Source organism: Enhydra lutris, unplaced genomic scaffold (genome assembly GCF_002288905.1).
Source record: "Enhydra lutris kenyoni isolate GAN:26980312 unplaced genomic scaffold, ASM228890v2 scaffoldscaffold12, whole genome shotgun sequence".
Lineage (NCBI taxonomy): Eukaryota > Metazoa > Chordata > Mammalia > Carnivora > Mustelidae > Enhydra > Enhydra lutris.
Genome location: NW_019154096.1, coordinates 48,987,832 through 49,003,332, shown reverse-complemented (window position 1 = coordinate 49,003,332; position 15,501 = coordinate 48,987,832). Strand labels below are relative to the sequence as shown.

General features: G+C 46.5%; 1 protein-coding gene across 2 annotated transcripts in view; it reads left to right on the top strand.

The window, feature by feature from the left end:
• Nucleotides 1-15,501, top strand: part of LOC111145374 (B-cell linker) — a 74,399-nt gene that overhangs the window by 41,618 nt on the left and 17,280 nt on the right. For both annotated transcript variants that reach the window (XM_022500242.1, XM_022500241.1), the window contains 3 exons: nt 1,956-2,122; nt 7,998-8,079; nt 9,239-9,310. In XM_022500242.1, the coding sequence (XP_022355950.1) occupies nt 1,956-2,122; nt 7,998-8,079; nt 9,239-9,310 (321 nt within the window). The remainder of the gene's footprint in view (nt 1-1,955; nt 2,123-7,997; nt 8,080-9,238; nt 9,311-15,501) is intronic.

Here is a 15,501-nt window from a genome sequence, read left to right as displayed (position 1 = left end):
TGTGTTCTGGGTAACAAAGCTCAGCAGGGGTGGGTGGGGCGGTAGAGCGTGTCCCATGATGAGGGTGATGCTAGCATTTGTACCATGTCCCTATGTGTAAAAGGCTCCACGTCTGTTATCATTGTCATTAACTGCCCCTCACAGGGCACCAAGCATGGCCCCTTGCTTCATGCCACAATTAACCTACTGAGCACCTACTGTGTGCCAGAGCTATGCCGAGCCCTGAGCATTCAGCAGCGAGCGAGACAGACATACTCCCAGAGTTTTATAGTTACAGTAGTGGCCTACTTCACACTCTCAGGAATCTTATGGAAGAGGTATTCATCCTCACTTTACAAAGGAAGAAAGTGAGGTCAGGAAGAGTGAACTAATGGGGCCCAGTGCTTGCAAGTGGCAGGGCGAGGACACATGCTGGGCTTCCCAGCCCCCAACATCCATGCTTTCACCGCTCCACCTCGCACGCCGCCCACCGTATTTGTGAACTTTTTCAAGCATTACAGCCCTGGGAAGGAAGTGGCTGCAGTGGGCCCATGTTACAGGCTAGGAAACTACCATGAGGGTGGCGTGGCATCATTCAAGGCCATGCTCTTCAAAGCTTGTCTTCTGTGTTTTGCGGCTTCTGATGGGCTTCGATCTTACATTAAAAAACCCAGTAAACTCTAGGAGCTGCCAGTAAAACTAGAAAATCTGACAGAGTTATGGGCACAGCAAAGCAGATGCCCTAGACCTAAGCATAGCTCCAGCACCCAGAAAGAGGCTTCCGAGGAGGCATCGAACAGGAAGTGAACCACACACTTTCAGCAAGGCAGGAGCGGCCCCGGGGGAGAACAGGTGGGGATGTGGCAGGTGGCAGCAGGTGCAAGAAGCTAAGGATGGCGGGGGTGGGGTGGGGTGGGGGGAGTCGTGCGGAAGCCAGTGTGAGCACCTAGGCTGTTCCCAGGATGGGGACACGCCAGGTTACTCCTATGCTGAGATCTTCTTGCAATGTGTGTGTCTGAGTCTGTGCTCAGATTCCACTGCACAGACTCCCTGTTGTCTCGCCCCCCCACACCATGTCACATCCGTATATCAGGTCCTGTTTGTTAGGCATCCACTCTCCCAGACACACCGCTCCCCCCACCCTGCCCTCACTGCTTTCTTCCTACTCCCTACCAAACCCCTCTAAGGTGGATATTACCCTCCCCACTTTAAAAATGAGGAATATGAGTCCTGGAGAGGCTGAGCCACGAATAACCAGCCCAAACAAGCGCAGCCAGTGGAGGCAGAGCAGGGGACCCAACTCAGGGCCATTCAGCTTGGGAGCCTGCACTCGTTTCCTGACACCTGCTCAGGACACAGTCCCCAACAAGGGGTAACTCACGGGCTCTCCATGATCTGAGGGAAATCACTGAGGGGAATAACATGGAGGTTCACTCAGATGAGTAGTTGCAACTCTGAAGACACCTTAGAATAACCTGGGAAACTTTGAGACCTATAGTGCCAGGACCCTCCCCACAAGTTCAAGCTAGTGTGTCCGGGGCGGGGCCTGGGCCTTGGCATTTTCTTACAAAGTTCCCCAGGTGGTTCCAATATGTAAGGAGGATTGAGAGTCCATCCCTGTCCTTAAGTGTTCATAGAGCAGAGTGAAGCTTCGAGGAGCACACCCTCTGAGGCCACTCTGCAGCCATGGGCATGCCACCACTCTGCTGGGCAGCATGCTGGGCGGTCAGTGCTCCTCAGCCAGTGGGTCTCCATCACTCCCCTGGGAGGATGTTTTTGATGAGGACATTCTTTCGGTTTTTATAATGTAAGTCAATGGGCAGCTGATTTTTTGCCTGAATGTCATTTTATACTTTTAAGGAATGCCCAGATTAATCATTGGTGACTGCAGAGACGCCACAGGTGGTTTTATACTTTGGCCCAGGGAATGATCCAGAGTCCCTTTCATCTTACACTTTGTCGTTGTTCCTTTCAAGACAATCGGTCAAGCCAGCGGCAGTCTCCGCCCTTCAGCAAGACACTTCCCAGTAAGCCTGACTGGCCTTCGGCAAAAGCAAGAGCCAGAGTGACCTCCACTCTGCCGGCGCTGACTTCTCTTCAGAAACCTCAAGTCCCACCCAAACCCAAAGAACTTGAGGATGAGGTAACGTAAATATATCCCAAAGGCTTCCCAGTCCAGGGGAAAGCAGGATGAAGGGCGGAGGGGGAATGGGCGGGAGAAAGGGGGAGGAGAGATGAGGGCAGGGGCCCAGGTGGTCTGGCCACCTCCTCCATGCCCCTCTCTCTGCCCAAGATTAACCACCCACCCCTCAAACTCTGCACTGGTAAACAGAAAGGAGGTTTTTCTCTCTAAGAAGACATATATGGCCTTATTTTAAGCATTTTCATTTCCAGAGGGTATGGGTAATACCAGTTCTGGATCTGTGCGCCTCTTATTAGCCTCCCTCGCTCTCTCCTTGGTTTCCTGTGAACCTTCTCCTTCCTCCGTAAGGGATTTCCCTATCCTTATACTCCTTTTCTGCCTTGCTTTCTTTCCTCTACCTTCTTTTCTCTCCACTTCACATTTCTCCTGCGAGATGCAGAGATGTGCGATGGGACAAATATGGAGACCCCTAGTGGTAGGGAGGCCCTGCGCAGCCTGTGGAGGAGTCTGGCCCCTCGCTTCCCTTTGGCACCTCTTGCTTCTCACTCCCTTTTCCCTGAGTCCCTGCTCTCCAGGGACCCACCCGAGCCGACTGTCGACTGTCGTGGACTCCACTCTGGGTTTGTCTCGTCATCTCCCCTCTGTCAGCACCCGTGTTTTATGGGTCTCATTCCCTGTGGAATAGCTCCAGTTTGAAAAGACACGGATAAACCCATTCAGACTGTTGTAGGAAAGCCTGACAAGGCCAAATACCTAGTACCTTACTTGCATTTTAAATAAGGACAAAGGCAAGCCCTCAAAATTAGCCATTAGAACAAGCCTACAAGTATAATGGTCTCAGAATTAAAATAACAATAAAGGCTACTCCTTTTTTTTTTTTTTAAGGTTTTGTTTATTTACTTGAGGGAAGGAGAATGAGAGGATCAAGTGAGAAGGGGGAGGGTCAGAGCGAGAAGCAGACTCCCCGCTGAGCAGGGAGCCCAAAAGCTGGACCCGATCCTGGGACTCCAGGATCACCACCCGAGCCTAAGGCAGCCGCCCAATCAACTGAGCCACCCAAGTGCCCAATAAAGGCAACTCTTAAACCATCCCTGGACATAATATTACAGCAGCTTTTGAAGAAATAACTTGTGGGGTTTTTGTGTGTGTGTGTGTGTGTGTGTGTGTGTGTGTGTGTGTTTAAGATTTTATTTGTTTGTGTGAGAGAGAGAGAGCGCAAGAGGGGGAGGGAAGGGCAGAGGGAGAGGGAAAAGCAGGCTCTCCGCTGAGCATGGAGCCAGACATGGGGCTCTATCCCGGGACCCCAGAATCATGACCTCAGCTGAAGGCAGACTTTTTTTTCTTTTCTCATTTTATTTTATTTCTTTTCAGTGTTCCAGAATTCATTGTTTATGCACCACATCCAGTGCTCTATGCAATACATGCCCTCCATAATACCCACCACCAGACTCACCCAACCCCCAACCCCCAAAACCCTCAGTTTATTTCTCAGTGTCTGCAGTCTCTCAGGTTTGTCTCCCCCTCCAATATCCCCCAACTCACTTGTCCTCTCCATCTCCCGATGTCCTCCGTCTTATTCCTTATGTTCCACAAGTAAGTGAAACCATATGATAATTGACTCCCTCTGCTTGACTTATTTCACTCAGCATAATCTCTCCCAGTCCCGTCCATGTTGATACAAAAGTTAGGTATTCATCCTTTCTGATGGAGGCATAATACTCCATAGTTTATATGGACCACATCTTCCTTACCCATTCGTCCGTTGAAGGGCATCTTGGTTCTTTCCACAGTTTGGCGACTGTGGCCATTGTTGCTATGAACATTGGGGTACAGATGGCCCTTCTTTTCACTACATCAGTATCTTTGGGGTAAATACCCAGTAGTGCAATTGCAGGGTCATAGGGAATCTCTATTTTTAATTTCTTAAGGAATCTCCACACTGTTCTCCAAAGTGGCTGCACCAACTTGCATTCCCACCAACAGTGTAAGAGGGTTCCCCTTTCTCCATACCCTCTCAACACATGTTGTTTCCTGTCTTGCTAATTTTGGCCATTCTAACTGGTGTAAGGTGGTATCAATGCGGTTTTCATTTGAATCTCCCTGATGGCTAATGATGATGAATATTTTTTCATGTGTCTGTCAGCCATTTGTATGTCGTCTTTGGAGAAGTGTCTATTCACGTCTTCTGCCTCTTAACCTGCTGAACCACCCAGGTGCCCCAGAAATAACTTGTTTCTAAATGGCAAAGGTGATAAAACCTATAGTATATAAACATGTTGTAAAATGACCCACATTTCCACCTTAATATAGTTTGTAGGCCAGCAGGAGATGGAAAAGAGAAACTTTTAAATGAGATAGAGGGAGCGTTTAGGCCCAAAATCCCACTTTGACCCTTACTAGCTGTGTGACTTTGGGCAAGCCAGATAACCTCTCTGAGCCTCAGTTTTTAATCTCTTCAGGTTATTTTAAGGATTTAGTAAGAAAAAATATATATAACACTAAATACAGTGTCTCATACACGGAAGATTTGGTGTGTCATATGTTCCTTCCTAGCATATTCTAGATTCTTTACAAAATCCCATTTTCTAGTTGCTTCTGAAAACAGAAAGCCTGGCAACACAGGGCCATCATGGCCTCAAAGCAGCTGAGCCTCATGGCACCCCTCCAGCTTAGCTGTGAATCCCTGACCCTTATTTGCACTGGTCATAGTCTCCACCACTCATATGAGCCGTGCACAAAGCCTTCCTCTGCATTTGTCCCCAAGGCTGTTCCCTGCCTGCCTCCGTAAGCGGTTTCCTGTTTGACTTCTACTCTAGTGCTAGTTTAAGTCAGAAAGTCAGCTGACAAAAAACGGATTGTTGGCCAGTCGTCTCTGTCTGTCTGAGAGGTTATGCTGACCTTTTGGGGTGAGAAGGGGCTGGCAGGAAGAAGCTGAGCAGGAAAAAGGACATGGTGACAGGCTGTTAGGGGCTTTCTGTGAATTCTTTCAGCATTTGGCAAATCTGTATGGAGTTATAAATTCAGACACAGAATACAAATGAATACAGTGCGTTATATAAGGCTCTCCATTTCTGTGAAGAGCTAAGAGTGGACCCCCATGGGGAGAGGCAGAGTTTTGCTAATAGCAGCCTTGTGGAGGTGGCTCAGGCAAGTCTGTACCAGTGGGGAAAGGAGAAGTATGGAGGAGGCTGCATTCTGGAATGGGCAGATGGACAGTCAAGATAAGAAAGAGGTTAAAAAAGAAAAAAAAAATGTAGGCCAACATTAAGATCTTGCGGAACCATTAGATAGAAAAAGAAGAAGTCAAGACAAGCATAAATAACTAAAAATATTTAGCTCTGTTGTACAGGTTCCAGGAAAAGTATGGAGGTATAGACTAACCAGAGAGTTGGGGAGGGAACAACATCTAAGAGGAAGGAGCATCTATGCTGTAGAGATAAGCATGGTGGGCACTTGATGAGTACTAGGAATCAACTGGTATTCTGAGGATTTGTGTTTATCCCATTAAGCCCTCCCAAGAGCCCTATGAAATAGGTACTGTCATCCCCATTTTACAGATAAGGAAATGGTACAGACGAAGTGCAAAGGGGTTGAAAACTTATCCAAGGTCACAGAGGTCAGGTTTAGAGGTAAAGAAGGAGATAAGAAATAGGAATTAAATGAAGGGAGGGTAGAAATAAGATAGAAAGAGAAGGGGAAGGCAGGAAGGTCCTAGAATGTAGTGGCTGAGAGTGTGGATCCTAACTGATTCTTGAACCCCGACTCTACTACTTTTTGCTATGAGGATGTGAGCAAGCTACTCCACTTCTCTGTGCCTTGGGTTCTTCAAGATTCTTCATCTTAATATGGAGCCGACAGTAGCACCTACCTTACTGGGTTGTTGTAAGGATTGAGTGAAATAACACATGGGAAGTACTCAGGTGAGCACTTGCCAATAAGTGCTCATTAAATGTTTGGGCTCTGTTTCTCTAGAATCCACCTGGCCTACCCACCAAGATGAGTTGCAGAAACCACATTTGGAATCTGATTATCTCCTTTGCTTCCTAGCAATATAAAATCACTTCCTCCCCCAATTTATGGTCAACTGATTATTGACAAAGTTGCCAAGACTATTCAGTGGGGAGAGAATCATTTTTAAACAGATTGTGCCAGGGTAACCGTACATCCACATGCAAAAACATGAAGGTGGGCCCCTCTCCCACCAAAGACAAAAACTAGCCAAAAATCCTAGATCTAAATGTAAGAGCTAAAACTATAACATTCTTAGAAGAGAACAAACGTATAAATGTCTGTGACCTTGTATTAGACAGGGGTGTTTTAGATACGGAACCAAGGAACAACAGTAGTTTTGTTAAAAAGTAGTTAGAATGGGGAGCACCTGGGTGGTTCAGTAGGTTAAGTCTCTACCTTAAGCTCCGCTCGTGATCTCAGGGTTGTGGGATCGAGCCCCACATCAGACTCTCTGCTCAGAGGGGAGCCTGTTTCTCCCTCTCTCTCTGCCTGCCTCTGCCTACTTGTGATCTTTGTCTATCAAATAAATAAATAAATTCTTTTTTAAAAAAAAGTAGTTAAAATGGGCTTCACAATATCAAACATTTTTTGCTGCAAGCGACACCCCCAAAGATGTAAGAAGACAACCTGCAGAATGGGAGAAAAGTTTTCGCAAATTATATATCTGATAAGAGGTTTCTATATAGAGCATGAAAGAATTCTTCCAACCTAATAATAAAAAAGACAACCCAATTAAAAATGGGCAGAGAAGTCAAATAGACTTTTTTCTAAAGAAAATAGAAGAAGGCCCAAGAAGCACACAAAAACATGCTTAACATCATCAACCACCAGGGAAATGCAAATCCTACCATACTTAGACACCACTTCCTGTCTCAGGATAGTGATAGTCAAAAGACAAACAATAGCAGATGTCAGTGAAGATGTGGAGAAATTGGAGCCCTCATACGCTGCTGGTAGGAATGGAAGAGGGAGCAGACACTTTGGAACAACGGTCTGGCGGTTCCTCAGACTTAAACGGAAGCTGCCATGTGACCCAGCAGTTCCACCACGAGGTATATTCCCAAGAGAGATTTACATCTACACAAAAACATGTACCTGAATGTCCCTGGCACCATTATTCATAATAGCCCCAAAGTGAGAACAACCCGAATGTCTACCACCTGATGAATAGACCAAGAAAATGAGGTACATTCATAGACGGGGAATGTTGTTTGTCCACACAAGTGAATGACATACCGACATGCTCTGTGGTTGAACTTGAAAATATTATGCTAGATGAAAGAAGTCACTATGTATTATGTGATTCCATTTCTATGCAACACCCAGATTGGGCAAATCTTAGAGACAGAGAAGATTAGTGGTTGACTAGGCTGGGGAAGGGGTAGATGAGAAGTGACTCAAGGTACTGGGCTCCTTTTGGGGGTAATAAAAATGTTCTAAACTTAGACTTTGGTGATGCTTGCACACTCTGAGAGTACACCAGACCCACCAAGTTATACACTTCACATAGGAATTTAACTGTGTCTTAATTTGGTCTCAAAAAAGGTATTTTAAAAAACCACTCCTTGGGGCACCTGGGTGGCTCAGTCAGTTAAGCACCTGCTTTCAGCTCAGGTCGTGATCTCAGGCTCCTGGGATCAGCCCTACATCAGGCTCCTTGCTCAGCAGAGTCTGCTTCTCCCTCTGCCTTCTGCTCTCCTTGCTTGTGCGCTCCGTGTGTGTGTGTGTGTGTGTGTGTGTGTGTGTGTGTGTCTAATAAATAAATAAAATCTTTAAAAAACAAAAACAAAACAAAACACTCCTTTCCAGACTATAAGCCTGGTTTGGACAGCTTCCTCTTCATTCACGTCTGTACTTCTTCCAGGTTGATTATGTGGTCCCTGTGGACGATGAAGATGAGAACTACATTCACCCCACAGAAGACTGTTCACTCCCAGCTGAAAAAGGCAAGAGTTTGTAGTTTTAAGCATCTGAATGCTGTAGCAGTTGAGGGAGGGGCACAGGAGACTATTGGGTAGGGAGCAGCAGGGGGTGCACAAATTCCACCCCCCCAACCCACCGCCTTCATGGTGGAGGCATCTGACCCATCCCTGACAGACCCATCTCATTCACACCCTTCTTCCTCCACCCCCTCCTGTGCTCTAATACTACCATCTCAGGTTCCGAAAGCATCTAGGTTCTTATTTAACTGTTCTCACTTAGGAGGGATTTCCTTTAAAACTTAATCCTCACAGAGCCAGAGGCCACCATGTTGGCCTCAAAACTATGGCACAGGAACGATGTCCACAGAGGGCGAAAGATGTGAGAGAGCGAAAGACGCTCTGTGTCCTGACAATGGAGTTGTAATGCTGTCTCAGGCGAAGGGAGACATTTTGTTGGTAAGCCCTTCGTGGAATAACAAATGGATGACAAATGATTTCTGAAAGCCGGTGCCACGTATCCTCAGACTAGGAGTGGAGCAGGGCAGTTTCACTCCAGATGGAGTTACTGTGGAAAAAGGACACCTCTTTGAGTATCATTATTCATCTCACGGACTGGACTCTGAAGCAGTCATACTCTGTTTTTGCTCTGCCGATTAGTGGCAGCCCTCTCCTGCCTCCCCAGATCGCACCGGCAGCTTCGAGACCCACCTGATCTCCTCTGCCACCCATCACCATGAAACCATAAGTAGACATTACATTGTTCCTCGCTCCAAAACCCCAGAAAATGCAAGAGAAGTGCTGTGTGTTGCATGTGGCAGGAGAGGTGGAAATTTGGTCCCACCACTATTGGTTCCATACACTTCTCTTGATGAAGAAAACAAAACCTCTTTCATCTCCTAGACCACCGGTTTGGCTGCCAAAATTGCAAGCCAGTGTTCACTTTAGCAAAATCCCTATCATAAAATAATTTGATTATCCCTTCAATCATTAATATGTTTGTTCTAAAGATGTTTCTTCTGAGAAGTCTTTTATCATGGCTTATCTATTTATTAAGTGTATTTCCTATTCTTTACAAATTTCCTGGTCCCATCATTTCCATGGTGCATTTTTCCCTAAGTGTGAATCTTCCACAATGAACTGTATCTACGATTGTTATATGTATGTGTATGTTTGTGTGTTTAAGCTCCCATGGTGAATAGATCTATCAAGCCAAGTAACTCCTCAAAGCCAGCCTCTCCTCCAGGGACAGCTTCAGGTAAAGTACACGTGTGATTTGGTGAAATGATTATGTTTGGGGGCTTGGTTTTTCAGTCTTTTCCAAATAAGAGAAACAACTCAAACCAAATATTAAGAAATAATCACTTGTCTTTCTGAATTTCTTAATAAATTGTGACAGAAAGTCTTGTCCTCCTCCTCCATTGTCTGGTGGCCCCTATGTTGAAGGGCCCCTGATCACCCCCACTTAGCTCTCTGTGAGCTAAGTCCTGGTTTTCCTGCTACCTCACTGGGCATTTTGCTGGCTTCTCCTCCTTTTCCCCTGTGCTGACTGAGAGTGTCTCTACTGCTTGGTCCTCAGTCCTCCACTCTTTCAGAATAATGTGGTGGTGAAGAGCTTGAGTTCTGGAGCAGACAGAACTGGGTTGGAATCCCAGTGCTCCCAGTTGCCAGGTGTACCACCTTGGGCCTGCCCTTTGCCTCTCCACTCTTCAGATTTTCTCCTCTGTACGTGGAGATAAGAGTCCTGCCCTGTGACAGGAGAATTCTGGAATTGTGCATGGGAGAGCTTTCATGCAGTGCCTGGCACAGCAAGTGCTGGGGAAAGAATATTATCTTTCATGTCCTTGGGCTTCATCCATTCTTCCGGTTTCATTTGTGTAAGCCAATAACTCTCTGGTGTCCAACTTTGACCTGATTTCTCTTCTGAACAACTTGACATTCCCATGGCCTCAGGCTCAGTGCATTCATGGCATCCCTCCCCATAGAGCAGGCCTAGTCCTCTGTGCCTGTCAGCCGGCAGGCCACGTATCTGAGGGCCTGTGTTCTTCCCAAAGCCTCTGCTATGTCCTTTCCCTGAATCTGCTCTTCCATTTTAGTTGCCACCACCCTAATCTAGGCTTCCCCTACCTTGTCACTTCACACCCCCTATCTCCTGTCTTCGAGAGTCCACTAGCCATACCCTTGCCTCTAAGCTTTGTCCTCCATCACTAAGATGAGCTTCTGAACACCTCCAAACGTTGCCAGTTTTATTCTGTTTCAAAGTTAGTTTTTACCTTGTCACCCAAACCATGCACAACCTGTGGTTCCTAGCTGTCTGCTGTACAGATTGGCAGCCCCAAGGCCAAGGCCTGTGATACTGAGTAGTGCCAACACCCCACCCAGTTCCAGAACGGGGAGAGCAGGGGCCTCCTCTCCAGCCTTCCTTTGTTCTTTCCCCACTGGGCCCATATCTATCACACACACACACACACACACACACACAGTCCTTTCCCTCCCCACGCTGAAGGCTGAATACAGATATTGGGAGACTGAGTTCTGCTTCAAAGGACATTCTCCTTGAGAGAAAATGAAAGAAAATTATTTTCTTTATAGGCCACAGACTCATTTCTGGAGCAATTGTTCGCCTTCCTTACAAGTTCTTGTCTTATTTATTTTATTCCCCCGAAACCCACAAGCTCTTTATGTATAGGGAGAAGAGGTCAGAGCCACCTTATTCAGCTCATCTTAACTTCTGGAAACACATGTCAGCACAACAACCTAAAAGGTCATGGCAAGGTTGCTTTGGTCCCAGCTGGAGTGGTGACGCCTGACTCCTGATAACTCAGGAGAAGGGTTGTTATGACCAGAACAGAAAACCTTTCCCTGAAACATACATGAAGGCCTAAGCCCTCCTTTAGAATGATAGCTCAGCAATCTCTGGTGTTCGCCTCTTCTTACTTTACAAGGACTTCTTCCTAAACACACCCGCTACTCCAGACAGCCGTACATCGTGGGTTGTGTTTTTTGGTCTTTGTTTATGTTCTCACTTTTATGACACCAAACCCTACCCATCCTCAGGGCCCAGCTTGAGGTGCCCCCTCTTGGAAACCTCCTATAGTTTCTACAGCCCTCAGAGAGCTCTCCTTGGCTCTGAGTCTCCTCTCATCTACACTCAGCCCATACCTATTCTCTGATTATGCTGGGTCCCAGTCTAATCTCCTTAAACATATTACAAGCTCCTTGAAGATATTGCCTTAAATCTCTTGTGCTCAGGAGGCCTTTCCTGACCTCACATAGGGGGAGATCCCCATGGTGTAGTACCCTGTATACCTTGCACTGCCCCCTTTATCTCTAATCTCCCCTGAGATCTCTGCCTGTCTATAAGACCCTCAGCTCCACATCTTGCTCAGAGCTGTTTCCAGGGCCTAGACAGGACCTGGATCAGAGAGGGTGCTGAAATGGTGGTTTAGTCAGTCAGTTGAGAGTGAATGAGTCCCCCAGTGCAGGCTGTGTTTAAGGAATCGTGTGGCGCCATCATGAGGGCATTAGCCCACTGGATTTACTATTCATTGATTTTCTGTTAACCTAGCATAGCTATATTTTAATGCTAGAGTCATCAGAAGAAACCAAACCTGAACTAAGAAATAACTTCCTGGTTATGTGATTGTTGGGTACGGATGGGAGGATGTACAGGAGGAGGGAGGAAGTGAGATAATTTGGAAGGGACAAACCTGAACAGTTAGAATGAGTTTCTGAGTGTGCCATTTTCAGAGATGATTTTGATAAAAGGAATAATCAGACAACTTCCCTGTGTCTTTGCATAACCATCCATTAGCCTTTAAAGACTCAGACAGTGCCTAGATAGACACGAAGGTGCTAAGCCTTACGATTGGTGTGTCTGTCGGAGCAGCGCACCATGGCACTGGCCTCTGGTTCATGGATGTGGCTTTGGCTCCTTGATGGCTCCTGAGGTGCTTGCCGAGGATTTCACAGTGGATTAGGTGCAGGGGCGCTCTCACCTCTGCTCTGTGCTCCACACGGAGAAGCGCAGTCTCAGGACCCCACAGACTCCAGAGCCGGAGGGGTCCAGGCTGAGCAGTCTCTACGTTTCTTCGTCTCTTAAAAACATGGAGAAGAAAGTGGCACCTGGGCCTTGGAGGGGAGGGAATTAAGCTGAGTAAACATAGGAATCTCACTCCTAAGGGGATAGCTCTTCGCACCGTTTTTTGAATCCTTTGTTTGGCATGACTTGATTCATGACCAGTCTGGCGGAGGGCCCTGGACACATCCCAGGGGACAGTTGTGTCTTCCTTTCCGCCTAGAGCTTTACCCTAACTCAGGGTGTCTCGACCTCCGCACAGCGGGCCTTTGGGGCTAGATGGTTCTTTGTCATTCTGGCTTCTGTGCCCTTGCAATGTTTAGCAGCACCCGTGGCTTCCCCTGCCCCCTAGATGCCAATACCGACCCCTCCCCAGCAGCAATAAGCAGAGATGTCTCCGGACTTTGCCAGATGTCCCCTGGGGCAGTGGGGGAGGGGAGGGGCCGGTACAAAATACTTCCAGTTAAGAACCACTGGTCTAAACAAACTGAAAAGATTAAAGAGTTTTGGTGATTTATCTCTAAGTGTGATTTGGAAGAAAGTTGTGCAGCCCCTGGCTGATTTATTTGTAGCTTTTGTCAGAAGAATGTAGACAGGGCGGGCATTTCTGAACTTCCTCTAAGGAGGTAGCATTTAAAAAGTGTTTTCTCTCCTTATTTCCTAAAACAGGGGAGGAGTTTGGGAATTTATAATTCCCTGCTAATATGCAAGTTGAATTTTACCTATAAGCCGAATTGTTCTGAAGCGGTTAAATTAAATCTCTATTTGGTAAGAGCTCACACAGTCCCTGAGAGGAAGGGACGCTCCAGCTGGTGTGCAAGCCCCGCTAATAATAATAGAGTTTCTAGAACAGCTAGAAGAGAGTGAAATCCCAAGTGCTTCCTGTGCCAGCATTGAGATTGTTAAGGATAAGGAAACTCACCAACATTGTATGTAAAACTGAAGAGAGGTGGTCCATAAAATATATGTGGTAGAAGGAAAAACAAAGAGTAGGTCATCTTCCTAGTTGAGAAACTTGGGTAAGTACCAGCTCTGCAAACATTAGCATCATTTTTTGCTCAGTACAATTAAAACAAAGTTGATTTTTCTCTTTTATTACGCTTTTGGACACATCTCCCTTTATCACAGGCTCAATTTCTCCCTTGGAGTATTCCGGCCAAGAATTTGGCTTTGCCAGAAAACAAGGATCCTGGTCACAAAGAGGGGACCAGGTTGTCCTACCCCAGTCATGCCACTGGGTCTAACTTCTGGCCCAGAACAGCAGAGACGGTCTCCAGCCTATGAGATAAGAGAGTCATTCTCCATCTTTCCATGGGCATCCACGAAAGCACCTCTCTGTTTCACTAATCTTTCCCCACATAAAGCAGAAACAACAAGTAACCTGACCTGCCAAATCACACCCCAGAGTAACATTAGGAGGCACTGGCTGGAGAGGAATTGTCCACCTGGCTTTCAGCTCAGCTAGCCTTGCTCTTCAACCCTAGCCCTGCCACTTAACCTCTCTGAGCCTCTGTTCCTTCCACGGGATGTTAGGTGACGCTTCCAGATGACACATTCAAAGTACCCGGCACAGAGCCCGGCATCTGGAGACACAGTGGTTGTTGATAACAAGATGCTAAAACAGAAATAGCGATAATCCCATTTACCGAGATGCTTTATGGGTTATAATTTACATATCGTAAAGCACACTCATTTTACATGTATAATGCAGTTTTTTTTTTTAATAAATCATTACATTTACAGAGTTTTTTCACCATCACTACAATCCAGTTTTAGAAAATTTCCATCCCCACTCCAACTCCAAAAGATTCTTTGCGCCTGTTTTTGGTGAATGTTCTTCCACCCGCAGCCCCAGGCAACCACTGATCTGCTTCTTGTTGCTATAGATTTGCCTTTTCTGGACACCTCATATAGATGGAGGCATACAGTATCAAGCCTTCTCCATCTGGCTCCTTTCACTTAACATAATGTTGTGTTTTTGGTTTTTTTTTTTAAGATTTTATTTATTTACTTGAGAGAGAGAGAGCATGAGAGGGGAGAGGGTCAGAGGGCGAAGCAGACTTCCTGCTGAGCGGGAAGCCCAACGCAGGGCTCTCTCCTGGCACTCCAGGATCATGACCTGAGCCGAAGGCAATCGCCTAACCAACTGAGCCACCCAGGCGCCCTCACTTAGCATAATGTTTTTAACCTCAAATACTTTCAGTCCCTTTCCAGTAATATTAGCTTATTTTGGCTAATTCTTTACATTTTCAAAGTTCTCCTGTTGTCTTGCAACAGTAACTCTGAGTTAAGTGAAGCAGATGGTTGTGTCCCCATTTCACAGAGAGGGTTCAGTGGCTTGTAACAGGCCACCCAGCCAGTTTGGTGGCAAAGAAATACCTAGAACCTCATCTTCCTGATGAGAAACCATGGGTTTTCCACCTGTGCTTGGATTACCTTCTCAGAGTAGAGCGGCATGCTCCCCTCCCCCCACCCCGCCCCCGATCGCAGAAGTGATTTATGGGCAAGGAAGGGGGAAGGAACATGGCGGCAGACTGAAGATATGAAGGGAAGGGAAGCTTAGGAGTGAAGCCAGGCAGTAAATATGACAACAACAACATATCCAGGCCATATGAGCCCATAACATTGAAAAAGAGGGAAAACCCCTGGGAGGAAATTCTGACTTGGGACTTCTTTCTACTTCCTTATTTTTCAGACAAGGGTGGGTTTTTTTCCCCTTCCCTGAAATTTTCCATCAAAATCTGTGAGTAGCCAAGGGTGTTTTAATAGGGTCAATCAGGTATTAAGAATGTGAAGAACAGCATCTGTTTGGTCCACTGGCTGATGAAACACAGCTGGACGCACACTCCTGATGACGTTTCTGTTTATCGGCACGTGAAATATTAAAAATTCCTAACATAGTCTCTTTTTTTAAATGTTTCTAAAATGCTTTCCAAAGTCACATCAAGGTCAGGTAACATGTAAGTGTGAGTCCTGTGGAGGGGCCGTTCCTTCACCGGGTGCTGTGGAGGTGACACAGCACACTCTTGGCTGTTCTTCGGACTTACGAGCATCCACGGAAATCAGCCCCATGTAAGAACCAAATGTAGAAGGCGAGTGGATAGGCCCTGAGTGAAGCCCTCAAGGCCTCTCTCTGGTAAAGTACAGGAAAAATGAGCTTTATGGCCTCAATTTTTACTGTTCTTGAGGCCCTTCTCTTTTGTTTGGGACAGGTGGTCCCATCAGATGCGGTTGCATGTCGTGTGCATGTCCTCGGGTTATAAATCCCAAAGGGCAGAGGCTTCTGCTCCCCCAGCTCTCCCACAACCCCTAACACGGTGCTCTTCACATACCAGGTTCTCAGAAATTCTTAGTAACTGATTATTTCTTCC